The sequence below is a fragment of the Scyliorhinus torazame genome, chromosome 1 (genome assembly GCF_047496885.1).
Source record: "Scyliorhinus torazame isolate Kashiwa2021f chromosome 1, sScyTor2.1, whole genome shotgun sequence".
Classification (NCBI taxonomy): domain Eukaryota; kingdom Metazoa; phylum Chordata; class Chondrichthyes; order Carcharhiniformes; family Scyliorhinidae; genus Scyliorhinus; species Scyliorhinus torazame.
In genome coordinates, this window is record NC_092707.1 from 259,375,532 (window position 1) to 259,390,608 (window position 15,077).

The 15,077-nt window shown below is 48.2% G+C and overlaps 1 protein-coding gene across 13 annotated transcripts in view; it reads right to left on the reverse strand.

The window, feature by feature from the left end:
* The window catches only part of syne1b (spectrin repeat containing, nuclear envelope 1b), a 669,902-nt gene that overhangs the window by 464,899 nt on the left and 189,926 nt on the right, over window positions 1-15,077 (reverse strand). For all 13 annotated transcript variants that reach the window (XM_072505314.1, XM_072505250.1, XM_072505295.1 and 10 more), the window contains 3 exons: window positions 6,526-7,151; window positions 2,459-2,638; window positions 1,081-1,231 (listed from right to left, as the gene is read on the reverse strand). In XM_072505314.1, the coding sequence (XP_072361415.1) occupies window positions 1,081-1,231; window positions 2,459-2,638; window positions 6,526-7,151 (957 nt within the window). The remainder of the gene's footprint in view (window positions 1-1,080; window positions 1,232-2,458; window positions 2,639-6,525; window positions 7,152-15,077) is intronic.

The following is a 15,077-nucleotide window of genomic DNA, read 5'->3' on the forward strand; positions in this document are numbered from 1 at the left end:
CCGACAAGGTGGCACACAGTAGAAGGAAGCAGAGCAGAACCAGCAGGAACCAGCAGGAAACAATGACGCCTGCACCTCCTGACCACCCAGGGAGAAGACGGTTTTCAGCATCATGGGACAGCTGCAATGCCGCCTTTACCATCTGCCCTTGCGAAGAATATTGAGGATGATGGTTTGTTCCTGCCTTGTTCCTCTTCTCATCTCCCAACTCATCCTCAATCCTAAGATCGACGAGTGAACTGCTAATGGTCGGTTTAGGGACTTCTCGATTCCAATCGCGCCACCTTCCCTCACACCAACCAACTAATGGCTGGAGTGTTTGGGAGCAAGTCAAGTTATGAAACCTCCAGGAATACATTGAACACAGTTGGCAACCCTGGCAGCGCTGCAGAAACCAGATTTGCACCTCTAGGTGTTTCTTTGTTTCCCAGACAATGCATTGGATCCTCAATTAGAACATCAGTGCTGGTAATAAATGCTATTTCAATATGGATTTTCTGAGGGAGCCCGTTCCCTATGGCTGTACACCAGTGGAAGAGGGAACGCTGCTGAAAAGTATGTCGTGTCACATTGCGCATCACAGCATACTTAGCGTACACAGAGATTGCCATAGTTACAACAATCTGTTCAAAATACAGGTGATGTGCCTGCCATAGCTAATAGCTGAAGGTATGTGGGAATAGTGAGAGCTGCATGTGTGATTGGAAAGCTATCAAGAAGTAAAAAAACAAACAAATAATGATCTGAATTAGGGCAGCACGGTGGCGCAGTGGTTCGTGCTGCTGTCTCATGGCGCCGAGGTCCCAGTTTCGATCCCGGCTCTGGGTCACCGTCCGTGTGGAGTTTGCACATTCTCCCCGTGTTTGCATGGGTGTCGCCCCCACACCCAAAGCTGTGCAGGGTAGGTGGATTGGCCACGCTAAATTGCCCCTTAATTGGAAAAATGAATTGGGTACTCAAAATTTATATTAAAAAAATAATGATCTGAATTTGTAACTGTTTGATATTAAAATTCTGTTAAAATTCTGTTGGGCTCCGACACGCGGAAGCAGATCATCAGTGGAGCATGGCAACACTTACCCTGGACAGTGCCCTCTTTATGTCTTCTTGATCCAATATACTTGATTTGATTACAGCTACAGCTTCAGAATTTTCAATCACTTTGAAAAGAGCAGACCTGGAGCTCTGATAGTCCCTCATAAGGCCAACCAGGAAATAGCCCTGTTCTTGACTGTAACAAAGAAACAGCAAGTCAGTGTGACATGTAGCTGGAGGGGAGGACAAACATGCCTCATTCACAAATTCCACAGAAAGTCATTAAAAATCTGTAATTTATCTAAAGTCAGAATTTCTGTGGGAGAATTCTCAGAATCTCCTGCAAGAATATTGGTAGAATTCACAGAGAAACAGAGCAAACAACTTTAGCAAGTGCCCTCCAGGGGATTGAGATACCCACCACCCCACACCCTGTAGAAAATTTTACGACATAATGTAGGAGACATTCGATCCATAGACATTAGTGCCATTGTTGTGTATTATTAGGGGGTGGCCACTGGATAGCACTGTGGAGGGAGCTTCAAAAGTCTCCTCTGTCGCCAGCTTTTGAAAAAAAAACTTACATTCACAAAATAACTCTTGGCAACGTTAGAATGTTATTTATATTGCTGGACTAGTAATCCAGACAGTGATCTGATGCCAGTTTGAGAATCTGAATTAGTTTTTTATAAAAGCACATCTTCACACCCACACATGTTTTACCCCTTCTGGGGAAATATTGGGGGAAGTGGTGGAAGCATTCCTGCGCTGATTATCAGTCTGTTGAACCATACTATGAATACTCCAACAAACCCTGGCGTTGGGGCTTGAACCTGAAGCATCTGGTCCAGGGCTACGGGTTGCTACCCACTGTGCCACAAGATCTCCTCCTGAATTTAATTGACAATTTGGAAAAGAAAAGGCGGCATCAATAAATGTGAACATGGAGTGGTGGCTTTGTCGTAAAAATCCGAGTCATTCCTTCAGTGGAAATTGTAGCAAAGGGAACCCACAATCCTGTGCGTGACTCCTATCCCCACACTGATATTCATGGCTCCTGAATGCCCTCTGCAGTTTCCCAGAGAGCCACCCAGTTGGAGAAGGGCAACTGGGGATGGGTAACAAATGCTAGCTTTGTCAATGACCCTACATATTGAAACTAAATAAAGAAAATCTAAATCTGTGTCATACTCACGAGAAATGCCACATAAATAAGTGAAAGTCTGTACACAATTAAGCCACAAGCAACCAATTTGATTGTCTGGTATCTAATTCAATTGAAATGAAAATTATGTCATTGAAATTTTGCACATTTTTAATCATGTGCTGAATTTAGCTGTGCTGAAGATAAAAATCATCTGAACTAGTCACAAATCAGTGAGGAAATGCAACCTCTGTCTTGATTCATCATTATTGTACTCACATGTCATTGATCAACCTTTTGGTGTCATTCCAGGTCACCTCCAACAGGTTAATTTCTTTCTCAGCTTCCGTAGCTAAGGCCTTATCTTTCTGAACCAGTTGCTTTGCTTTGTCCATCAGCCACTGCAGCTCGTGCTGCTGGGCACCGAGATCTTCCTCAAACTGGTTGAACAACCTCAACCTAGAAAAGGCAAAGACATTTTTCTGGTTAACAGGCTTGAGTATGTCAGTGAGGTCCAGGTTTTGAAATTTCCCCACCTCTCCCTCTTTGAACTTGGAATTCAGATTGATTCAGAAACACAATCTTTTTCTGGATTCCCCCCAACCATGGTGATAGTTTCCTTAACATTTAAATACCCCTTGATTAAAGCACCCCCTCTACATTCAAAGGAAGGCAAGTCTAGTCTACTTAACCTGTCCTCTTAATTTAACCATTTTACTTTCAGTATTTATTCTGGTTTTATCCATGCTGCCCCCCTCCAAAGCCAATATATCCATAAGATATAGGATATAGAAGCAGAATTAGGCCATTCGTCCCATTGAGTCTGCTCCGCCACGCGATCATATCCTTCCTGAGGTGCAGTGTTCAAAACGGAATGAGATAAAGGTTTATATTCTATTAGCATTTTTAAGTTCCTGGCATGCGTATTGTCAAGAAAATATTCCGATTTACTTGAATTCAAAGTGGATGATCTCATACTTTCCCAAATTGAATTCTGGTGTCAATGGCCTTTTGCTACTTCTTGCCCCCGTTTAATTAATTCTTTTTTTCCCCATAAATTTAGAGTACCCATTTCATTTTTTCCAACTAAGGGGCAATTTAGTGTGGCCAATCCACCTACCCTGCACATCTCTGGGTTGTGGGGGCAAAACCCACGCAAACACGGGGAGAATGTGCAAACTCCACACGGACAGTGACCCAGAGCCGGGATCGAATCTGGGACCTCGGCGCCGTGAGGCAGCAGTGCTAACCCACTGCGCCACCATGCTGCCTTCCATTTTAATTAATTCTTTCATGGGATATGGGCATCATTGGCAGGACCTGCATTTGTTGCCCATTGCTAATCATCCCTTGAACTGAGTGATTTGCTCGGCCACTGCAGAGCATTAGTTAAGAGTCAAACACATTGCTGTAGGTCTGGAGTCACATGTAGGCCAGACAAGGTAAGGAGAGCAGATTTCATTCCCCAAAGCTTTTACAACAATTGATGATAGTTTCATAGTCGCCATGACTGAGACTAGCTTTATATTCCACCAGCTGCCATGATAGGATTTGAACCTGTATTTCCAAAGCATTAACCTGGGCCTCTGGATTACTAGTCTGGTGACATTACCACTGTCCCACCATTTCCCACAACCCATTAAGTCTTCGAACTTGCAAGAGTGGATTCATAACTCTCTATTCCTTCACCCAAAGTATGAATAAAGACAATAGAAAGAACGGCTTGCATTTATATAGCACCCTACACAACCACTGGATATCTCAAAGCACCTTACAGCCAATGAAACATTTTATGAAATGTGGTTACTATTGTAATGTAGGAAACACTGCAGCCAATTTGCATACACATGATGTGATATTGACCAAAACATCTCTTTTGCTGGTGGTGCTGATTACGGGATTAATATGGGCCAAGGGAATTCCCCTGTTCTTTGAAATAGAACCTCTCGAAAGGCAGCACCTCCGACAGTGCAGCACCTCTTTGGAACTGAACTGGAGGGCCAGCCTTGATTTTTGAGCTCAAGCCCTGGGGTGGGACGTGAATGCAAAACCTTGTGCTTCAGAGACAAGTGAGCTACAAACTGTGTCAAGGCTGCCACACAGCTGTGAAAAGCTGAGGCCCCAGCAGATTCCTAGGGAACACCTCTGCCACATCCCACCAATGAAAGTGCATTCCTTTAATTCATATTCTATAAGGGGTGGCACAGTGGTTAGGACTGCTGCCTCACGGTGCCAGAGACCAGGGTTTAATTCCGGTCTGTGTGGAGTTTGCACATTCTCCCCGTGTCTCCGTGGGTTTCCTCTGGGTGCTCCAGTTTTCTCCCACAGTCCAAAGATGTGCAGGTTAGGTGGTTTGACCATGCTACACTGCTCCTTGGCGTCCAAAGGTGTGCAGGTTAGGTGGGGTTATGAAGATAGGGGAGTGGACCTGGATGGAGTGCTCTTTCAGAGAGTCGGTGCAGACTTGAACGGGCCGAATGGCCTCCTTCTGCACTGTAGGGATTCTATATCTTTGACCTCTCAGCCAACCCAGTAGCCTGAAACTACTTGCATGTGAACTGTCTAAACACACTAGCCCAAATGCAAATAAAAATACGGTCTGAACCGTCTTGCATATTATAAAATGAACACCAGTAAAAAGGGAAATAAGAATAGTCCAAACTGTTTTTTCCTTCTGGGAATTCAGCCCTGCTTCATTGGCTTAACCACAACAACCAATTTGCACGCAGCAAACTCACAATAACAGAAGATCAGACTAATGACCAGCTCATCTCTTTCTAGTTGAGGGACAATGTTGACCAGGATACCTGAGAGAACTCACAAAGTGCCACGTATATCTTATGAATACGTGAGCGGGCAAGACGGGGCTGCCGTCTAACACCTTGTTTGAAAGACAGCACCTTCAACAATGGAGCGCCGGTACTGCGACGGAGTGCGAGTCTGGATCACGTGCTCAGATCTCTGGGATGGGGCGCGATCCCTCAGTGTCACTGGCTGTGATGCACTTGGAGATGTTGTGAACATTGGAATATAAATGCAAGTACATTCCTTCCTCAATTAGCAATAAACATATTGAAAAGAATTAGGAGCTAACTGTGTATCAACACTTTCTTAACAAAACTCACAGGATCTGTACTATATACCTACAATAAGTGAGCTCAGCACAGTATTCCTGTACATTCCTTCCAGGAAGCGACATTAAGCTGTTTGCTTCAATGACTCAATGGACATTCAAAAATAATCGATTTCCAACCTGTTCACTGGAATTCAATTGCTTGGCTTTGAAAGATTACTCCTGTTACACACAATAGCTGAATCCCATTGTCACTGCAGCTCAGGAAGAATCAAAGAGCTCATTGTTTACAGCAGAACGTTGACTTTGTGCGCCAATACCCTCTCTTGAGTTGGTGTAGAGCTGGTGAATAAAGCCCTATGAATCATAGACCTTCGGAACAGGGTACGCAAAGAATGGCCGACGGCCTAATGATGTTTAAAGAAGGTCAAATATGGTTCCAAATCTAAACATCTTTTTCCCCAATATTTGACGGGGTTAAGGTTCATGAGCAAATCTTTTTTTTTCATTTTTAAAAAATAAATTTAGTGTACCCAATTATTATTTTTTCCAATTAAGGGGCAATTTAGCGTGGCCAATCCACCTGTCATGATATGCAAACATGCAACCAATGAACACTCAGAATAGGACACAACCAATGGGCAGTCAGGACACTCAAGAGGTGGCATCACCACAAAGGGGCATGACATAAACACTATAAAAGGGATGAGGCACTCACACCCTGCCTCTTTCCACAGACAGACATCTAGAGAGTTAGACAGGGATGATCAGCAGCATCACACCCCAGCACATGGCTTAGAGCAAGCTGGTACAGTTAGACTGAGTTACTACAGTTAGATTAGCAGAGAGTCAAACTCATTTGAGAACTGTGTTAATAGTTCAAAAACACGTTGAACTCACTTCAGAGTCTAGAGCATCCTTTAGTTAAGATTGCATCAAGTAGCAGCCTGTGTTATCCGAAGCAGCTTAACACAACACCACCTAGCCTGCACATCTTTTGGGTTATGGGGGTGAGACCCATGCAAACACAGGGAGAACGTGCAAATTCCACACGGACAGTGACCCGGGGTATTGAACCCGGGTCCTCAGTGCCGTAAGGCAGCAGTGCTAACCACTGTGCCGCCATGCCGCCCAGGTCCATGAGCAAAAACAGTGTAATCCTTGTTGTTTCGATCTGCTGAAAACGGTATTTTTCTGTACATTTACTTTATAATCGTGCATGACTATTTGTGTCCAATGCTGTACCCAGCCCAGCCCCATGGAGTAGACTCACCTGAGTTGTAAAGCTGGCAAAGTAGGCTCTTTCAACCCCTCATTGTCTGCCTTTTCTTCAATATCTTCAATGGTCTTCAACAACTGCTCCTTGCGCACTTTAAATGATTTCCACAGCGAGTTAAGTGCTTCGGCCTCACTTTGTTTGGTGCCCAGGAGATTCTGGACGGACTCCAGTTCTGACTCTAATCCTTCTGCCAAGGTCCGGCAGGAGGTCCTCGAATCCGAGCCCACGTTCTTCAGCTGGCACTGAGCTTTACTGATGAGCGCATCAAGGGCTATGGCTTGGGAATCCAATTGCGTAATGTCTGGCGTCACATCGCCCAGCTCCTTATCCAGCAGCTCAGTCTTTACCTTGTCCCAGTTAGTTGCAGTCTCGACGGTCTTTCGAATCCTGTGAAGCACGTTGCCTGCAGCTTTGTGGGTTTCCAGGAAAGAAGCCAACTGTCTGAGGACCTCTCTCCTTCGCTCAACAACCTGATTGGCATCCTCGAAAAGCTGAAAGCACTCCTCAGTCCTGCCATGGAGAAGTTGGTCCTGTGGTTCGCACATGGAGCACAGATAGTCCACCTGCTCCTTTAGGCTTTGTTGCTCAGCACACTGCTGCTCTACAGCTCCCGCCTGATCCTACATATTGAGACAACGGGACAAGAATTTAAAAGGGTTAACTCAAGGGGGTGGAAGTTTTGTTGCAAATATATAATGCTCTGGTTTATGTACAACCTGCAGCCCAGGGGCCACATATGGCCTATCTGGGTTCGGAGTACGGCCCACGAGACATTATATTGACCATTTCCCACACGCAGGGTTGCCACATTCCGTGATTTCAGTCCATGTAATTTTTTTCCTCCTGGTATGACTGAAATGATTCACACATAAAGCCAGGGCAAGTGAAGTGAGATGCATTCGGATTGTGCACAATATTGACTGTGAGAGCCATGCGCTCGCTCAGTGTCCAAATAGTTATTTTGTTTTTATCATTTGAAGTTGGTGACATTTCGATCAATATATAAATGATTAAACATTTCTATAACTCGTTGTGAAACATTCAACGTGTATTAAATTATTTCATTTTATTCATGGGGTCATGGTTAGTGAACAAGCCCAATTTCAATCTTGTGGCCCACTGAGATGATGGAGGGCCACTCATGCGGCCCACACACTAGCCTAGGTTGCCCATCACTGGGTTAGATCCTACTGAGAGTATTGTGTTCAGCTCGGGGTGTCACACAACCGGAAGGATATATTGCCCTTGGAGAAGACGGCACAGTGGCTTGAACTGCTGCCTAACAGCGCCAGGGATCCAGGTTTAATTTCAACCTTAGTGACTGTATGTGCGGAATCTGCACCTTCGCCCCGTGTCTGTGCAGGTTTCCTCTGGGTGCTCCGGGGCGGGATTCTCCGACCCCCTGCCAGGTCGGAGAATCGCAGGGGGGGCGGCGTGAATCCTGCCCCCGCCGGCTGCCGAATTCGCCGCAAAGGGCCACAGTCCCGCTGCTGTAATGCCGGTCCCGCCGGCGTGAATTAAACCATCTCTCTTACCGGCCGGACCAGGCGGCGTAAGTGGGCTCCGGGGTCCTGGGGGGGACGTGGGGGGTGCCTCCATGGTGGCCTGGCCCGCGATCGGGGCCCACCGATTCGCGGGCGGGCCTGTGCCGTGGGGGCACTCTTTCCCCTCCGCGTCGGCCATAGCCTCCACGATGGCTGACGCGGAGGCGACTGCTGACATCATCCCCGCGTATGCGCGGTCACCTCCGCGTCGGCCGGCGGAGTCCCTTCGGCCCCGGCTGGCGTATCGCCAAAGGCCTTCCATGCCAGCCGGCAGGACGGCAACCACTCCGGCGCGGGCCTAGCCCCTAAAGGTGAGGGCTTGGCCCCTAAAGGTGCGGAGAAATCCGAACCTTTGGGGCGGCCCGACGCCGGAGTGGTTCACGCCACTCCATCCCGCCGGGACCCCCCGCCCCGCCGGGTGGGGGAGAATCCCGCCCCAGGTTTCCCACCACAGTACAAAGATGTGGAGGTTAAGTGGATTGGCCATGTTAAATTGCCCCTTAGTGTCCAAAAGGTTAGGTGGTGTTACAGGGATAGGGCGGGGTGTGGGCCAATGTAGGGTGCTTCTTCAGAGTGTTGGTGCAGACTTGATGGGCCGAATGGCCTCCTCCTGCACTGTGGGGATTCTAAGAATGAAGGTGCAGTGCATATCAACCAGAATGAGATATGGAATAAAAGGGTTGAATTTATGAAAAGAGGTTACTTAGACTGGGCTAGTATTTCCTTGAGAATAGAAGAATACAAGGCAATCAAATTGAAGTGTTTACGTTGATGAAAAGATTTGATAAGAGAAGCAGTCAGTCTCTCGAGTCTGTCCTACCATTCAATTCGATCATGATTGGTTTGTATTCGAACATCTTACTCCAACAAAAATCTAACAGAAGACATTTTGGAAATTTCAACTGACCAGGCCACAATGGCTTAGAAATGTTCCCGTGAAGGGCAGCACGGTGGCGCAGTGGTTAGCACGGCTGCCTCATGGCGCCAGGGATCCGGGTTCGATCCCGGCCCCGGGTCACCACCCACGTGGAATTCGCACATTCTCCCCACGTCTGCGAGGGTCTCACCCCCACAACCCAAAAAGATAGGCAGGGTAGGTGAATTCGCCACACTAAATTGCTCCTTAATTGGAAAAAAAAATTGGGGTACTCGAAATTTCGGGGGGAAAGAAAAAGAAAAGTTCCAGTGCAGAAAGAGGCCATTCAGCCCTCGTGTCTGCGTAGCCAAAAAGGAGATAAAAGATATTAGCCGCTCATTTTAATCCCACATTCTACACCTGACCCGTAATCTTGCAGGTTACACCACTTCCAGATGCAGGTCCAGGTACTTTAGAAATGAGTTGAGCATTTCAGCCTCAACCACCAACTTAGGCCGTGAATTCCAGATGCCCACCACCCTCTGGGTGAAAAGGTTTTCCCTCATGTCCCCTCTAGTCCTTCTACCAATCACCTTAAATCTATGCCCCCTGATAATTGACCCCTCAGCTAGGGGAAACAGGTCTTTCCTGTCGACCCTGTCCAGGTCCCTCATAATTTTGTGCCTTTTAATAAGATCACCCCTTCGCCTCCTCTGTTCTAAGGAAAACAACTCCAGCCTCCAATCTCTCCTCATAGCTGAAATTTTTAACGGTTCTAATGGAAAAAGTTCCCGATTTCCAGTACTTGATGTGCCTGACATCACCCTGAGAGTCCAAGCTCCAAACTTAAAGCCACACCCCACTGTCTAGGACTTCCCACCAGAAGCTTCACCTCATCAGCAAACCTTTCAACATCTTAAACAGCGTAATTGCATCACCCCTCAAACTCCCATACTCGAGGGAACATAAACCTGCAAGACCGGAGCATTCCACAGGGGCCTGGATGATTAGGAGCATTTCCCCAAGCTCCAGGCAGGTAGTCTCAGATCACCTGTCCCAGATTCCTACCCCACGTTCTTCTGGAAACTCCCTCTCCGCTACTTACCCACACAAAGGGACGTGGCTAAAGAGTGCCCTGTGTCCCTCACCCAGCCCTCACTCTGTGTCTTCTGACCACTCACTCCAAGTAGTATGATGATCTATGATATTCAAAATAAGACTTGCAGCGAAGGCCTCAGGCCTGACATTAAGCCAGCTCCTAGTACATCAATCTGGTGCTGGGTTAAAAATTGATGGCATAGACTTAAAAAAGGCTTTTGTCGAGAGCTGCAAACCCAGGAAGAGTGAACTAAATATTTCCTTTTACCTCAGTCCCACAGCTTGTGACTCAATTGTTTTGTGTCTCGGTCGACCAAAAGGCCTTTTAACAATGGCGACAGTGAGCCACCCCCGGCCACTAAGCTTATCCATCAATTTCTCAAAACCTACTCCCAGAAGTAACCCCAATCTCACTGGGCGTATTTGTTTCCGAGTCATGAGCTACTGGATTGCATTCAGTCCGCACTCCGTGAGGGGATGCTGTTGCCTGTGGAAGATCACTTCACTTAATGGCAGACAGGCTTAGGGAGCACTGAACTGGCAAGTGAATTGGAAAAAGGCTCAAGAGGATATGACCGGCTCACTGATGCCTGACTTCTTGCAAGTCATGGGGCTTTCAACTTGTTAGAAACTTTAGTTTCAGGCTCGAGAGTTGGGATGTGCTGAAGGCGGGAAGCGAGAATAGCATAAATCTTAACCCACTCTGTAATTTGCACCCAAGGGAAAGGAGTTACTTCATGATCCTCTACCAGGTGGATGATGTGCAATCAGGCGTTTTTAGACTTCTGATTTTTGAACCCTAGCTGCATAAATCCTGGAGTGTGCAGAACAAACCACGTTAGAAGTGGTCTAACATTGGGGGAACTGTTGGATAGGCACACTATCCCTTTAAAGAGGTATGGTACTCCTTTGGAAAGGATCCTGGGACACATTTAGGAGAGGTAAGACACTTTGGGATTGTTGGAATTAAATATGGCTATGTATTTATCTACACACATATATATTGGAACTGTTAAGCTGTCAAGGAACTGTCAAGCTGACAAGGAACAAAACAGTCCTGAAAATGTCCACGGATATTATGTGAGTTGACATGGAGGGGGTAAGGGCAAAGGGTGGCGTATGGGGGCATACGTTGGCATGAGTTGCACTAAAGGGGTTCAGGGAGGGGGACGAGAGGGGTCAGCAACAAAAGCAAGTGTGGATCACAGCAGTCACTCCCTCTTCTTGGTGTCCAGGCCCTTGTACCAAGTATCTTTGATCACAGGACTCTATGCATACCACCTCCCCTCACCTGGCCCCGCCAGGTGATAACCCGCCAGCTGGGGTAATACCAGTGGCGGCGGGATGAGGTGCCAGGTCAGGGAGGTCGACCCTGGGCCTTCCCGCCCAGATGTAATACTGGCAGAGGCGGGAAGGCAGCGGGGTACCCGTATGTTACCATTCTAATTAAGTAAATGTCCTTTCTGCCTACCGAGAGCACCTTGTCTCTGGAGGTTGACCTAAGCCCACAAACATTGAATCAAGAGGGAAAGCTGCTACCACTGAGCCACAGCTGGTATATCTACTCAGCGAACACATACAAATAGAAGAGCACAGGCATTTGAACCTAATCAGTCTGCGCTAAAACTGAGGCAATCATGCTACCACTGAGCTATCATCATTGTTTGATGTAACAGCTCCCATGCAGTTATTTGGGTTAGGAACATAAATCCCATTGTGGCAACTAAATGTGGCATTATCAGAGACCCCTCCCACTCAGGCATTGCCTTCTTCCAGACCCTTCCATTAGGCAGAAGGTACAGAAGTCTGAAGACCCGTACATCCAGACATAGGAACAGCTTCTTCCCCACAGCTACTAGACTCCTCAACGACTCCCCCTCGGACTGATCTGTTCCCTGTAAAAACACTATTCATGATGCCCTATGCTTCTCTTGCTTATGTATTTGCTTTGTTTGGCCCCTTGTTCCGCTCTGTAACCAATCACTGTTTGTCGATGTACCATTTGTCGATGTTCTCTGTTGATTATTCTTTTTGCCTACTATGTACTTACTGTGTACGTTCCCTCAGCCGCAGAAAAGTACTTTTCACTGTACTTCGGTACATGTGACAATAAATCAAATCAAAATCAAATGCAATAAACCTGGAAAGTTGCGCACAGAGTCATAAGAGGTTTATAGCATGAAAACAGGCCCTTCGGCCTAACTTGTCCATGCCACCCAATTTTTACCACTAAGCTAGTCCCAATTGCCCCCATTTGGCCCATAACCCTCTATACCCAACTTTCCCATTCTTGACAACATGTAAAAACATGTATTCTTGGATGGGGACACTGCCAGCTAAGCCGGCATTTATTTCCCATCCCTAGCTGCCCTGGGAGAGTCTGCTACAACTGCATGGCTTGCTAAGCCATCCAAAGGGCATTCAGAATCAACCAGGTTGGTGTGGGACTGGAATCACCTGTGGGCCAGACCAAGAGAAGGTGGCAGGTTTCCTTTGCTTCTCTAAAAGGGGTGAGTGGACCAGCTGGGATTTTAGACACAATCTGACAGTGGCGTGGTCACTTCCACTGACACCAACTCTTTTCATGTCCAGATTTTTAAGCTGAAGTCAAATTCTCAAACTGCCATGTGAAAATGTGAACTCTTGAATAACATAAGTACCGAATGAACATCCTCCCGAATATCAGAGCCCCAAATTATGTTATCTGCCCTCGTTACCTGTCCTGAATTCTAAAGAGAGGCGGCATGAAAACTGTCTGGAATATTTGTCTGCAACTCGTATTGAAAGTCACGTTTTTCTCTGTCTCTCCTTTTGCTCCAGGAATGCCGCTCTATCAAACAAACACCTGGGGCGAAATTCTCCGGTATCGGTGCGATGTCCGCCGACCGGCGCCAAAAACGGCGCAAATCAGTCGGGCATCGCGCCGCCCCAAAGGTGCGGAATCCTCCGCATCTTGGGGGGCTGAACCCCAACCTTGAGGGGCTAGGCCCGCGCCGGACTGATTTCCGCCCCGCCAGCTGGCGGCTGCTCACGGCATCCCCGCGCATGCGCTGTGGAGGGAGTCTCTTCCGCCTCCGCCATGGTGGAGACCGTGGCGAAGGCGGAAGGAAAAGAGTGCCCCCACGGCACAGGCCCGCCCGCGGATCGGTGGGCCCCGATCGCGGGCCAGGCCACTGTGGGGACACCCCCCGGGGCCAGATCGCCCCGCGCCCCCCCCCCCCCAGGACCTCGGAGCCCGCCCGCGCCGCCTTGTCCCGCATGTAAGGTAGGTGGTTCAATCCACGCCGGCGGGACAGGCATCCTAGCAGCGGGACTTCGGCCCATCCGGGCCGGAGAATCGCAGGGGGGGGGGGGGGGGGGGGGGGCCGCCAACCGGCGCGGCGCGATTCCCGCCCCCGCAGAATATCTGGTGCTGGAGAATTCGGCAACCGGCGGGGTCGGGGGAATCTCGCCCCCGCTTCATAAAATATAAAAAGAGAAAACGCTGTAAGCCCTTGGCCGCTCAGGCAGTGCCTGTGTTCTGATGGAAAACCATCAACCTGTGCGATGCTGAGCAGTTCCAGCATTTTCTGTGTTTCTTTTATTTCAGATTCCCAGCATCCACTGTCTTTTGTTTACATTTTCTAATTATGTAATTGAATTAATTACTGGACTGGGTACACACATTCAAATGTAAAGAACCATTGAATTATAGAATGGTTACAGTGCAGACGATGGCCATTTGGCCCACTGTGTCCATGCTGGCTCACCCCAGCAGCAACTCAGCTCGTGACATTTCCCCCACTTTTTCCTCGGAGACCTACAAATGTAATTTTTTTCTGCAAATAATTATCCTTCCAAAGCCACAATTGACCCAGCTTCCCCCCACACTCTCAGGCAGCGCATTCGGCCTGACCACTCGCGGAGTGAAAAGATTTCTTCCTCATGTCGCCAATGGTTCCTTTGCCATTCATGTCAAATTGGCGTCTCTGGTTCCTGATCCCTGAGCACGATCTTCCGGCCACGCTGCACTGGAAAAGTAGCTTGCGCAGTGCAGCGCGGCTGGTGAAAGACAAAAGACCCCACTCCCAGGATCTACCTGGCTCGCAACGCTTCGCAAGATTCACTTTTTAGCAAATCTGCATATTAGAGCGAGGCTATAAGTCTTACTCTAATGTGCATGTTTCCTGAAATACCTGACACTTTGGGATTCAATCACTTCGCCTCAGGGACCAGACGGAACGGCACTAGTGGGGGTCTCCAAGGGAACCGTAGGCCCCCAGCTGCATGCCCTTTGGGCAGAATGGGGACCTGGCACTGCTGGTGCCCCCATCTGGGTGCCAGTCTGGCACTGCCTTGGGCCCAGGTGGCACTGCTAGCTGGCAAGGACACTACCAGGGTGCCGGGATGGCATTTTTTGCTTGTGATTGGGCCAGCAGTTGCCCACCGGGTGGTGCGGGGCTGGGGAACCCTCCCATGTTACGTTTGGGCTGGACGGAGGTCGGGGATTTGTTCTGTGGGCCTCTGAGATCGGGATGGCGTTTAAAAATGACGTCCCGATCTCTCGCTACAACAGGGAGTTCCAGCGAGCAGAGCTCCCTTGTGTAAAAGACAAGGCTATGTGCGGCCTCAGCCATGCGTTCTCCGTTTAGGCCCCTTATTCAACGCGGGTCGTGTTGAATAGCCGCATGTTTCTCGGCACTGTGAGTGTCAGACAACACGCGGCTAAACGCGCTCGCTCGGGAACTTTGTTCCCTTTTGGGAAGATCGTACCCCCTGTTTCTCACTCTCTATTCTGTTCAGATCTATTATCGCTTTTAACACCTCTTTCAAATCTCCTCTTACCCTTCTCAACCCCAGCTTACGTAGAATATAGGAGCAGGAGTAGACGATTTGGCCCATCGAGCCTTCTCTGCCATTCATTACGATCATGGTTGATCCTCTATCTCAACGCCATACCCCCACTTCCTCCCCACACCCCTTGACACTTTCAGAGTCTAGAAATCAATTTATTTCTTAAATATATTCAGTGACTTGGCCCTCACAGCCTTTTGTGGTGGAGAATTCCA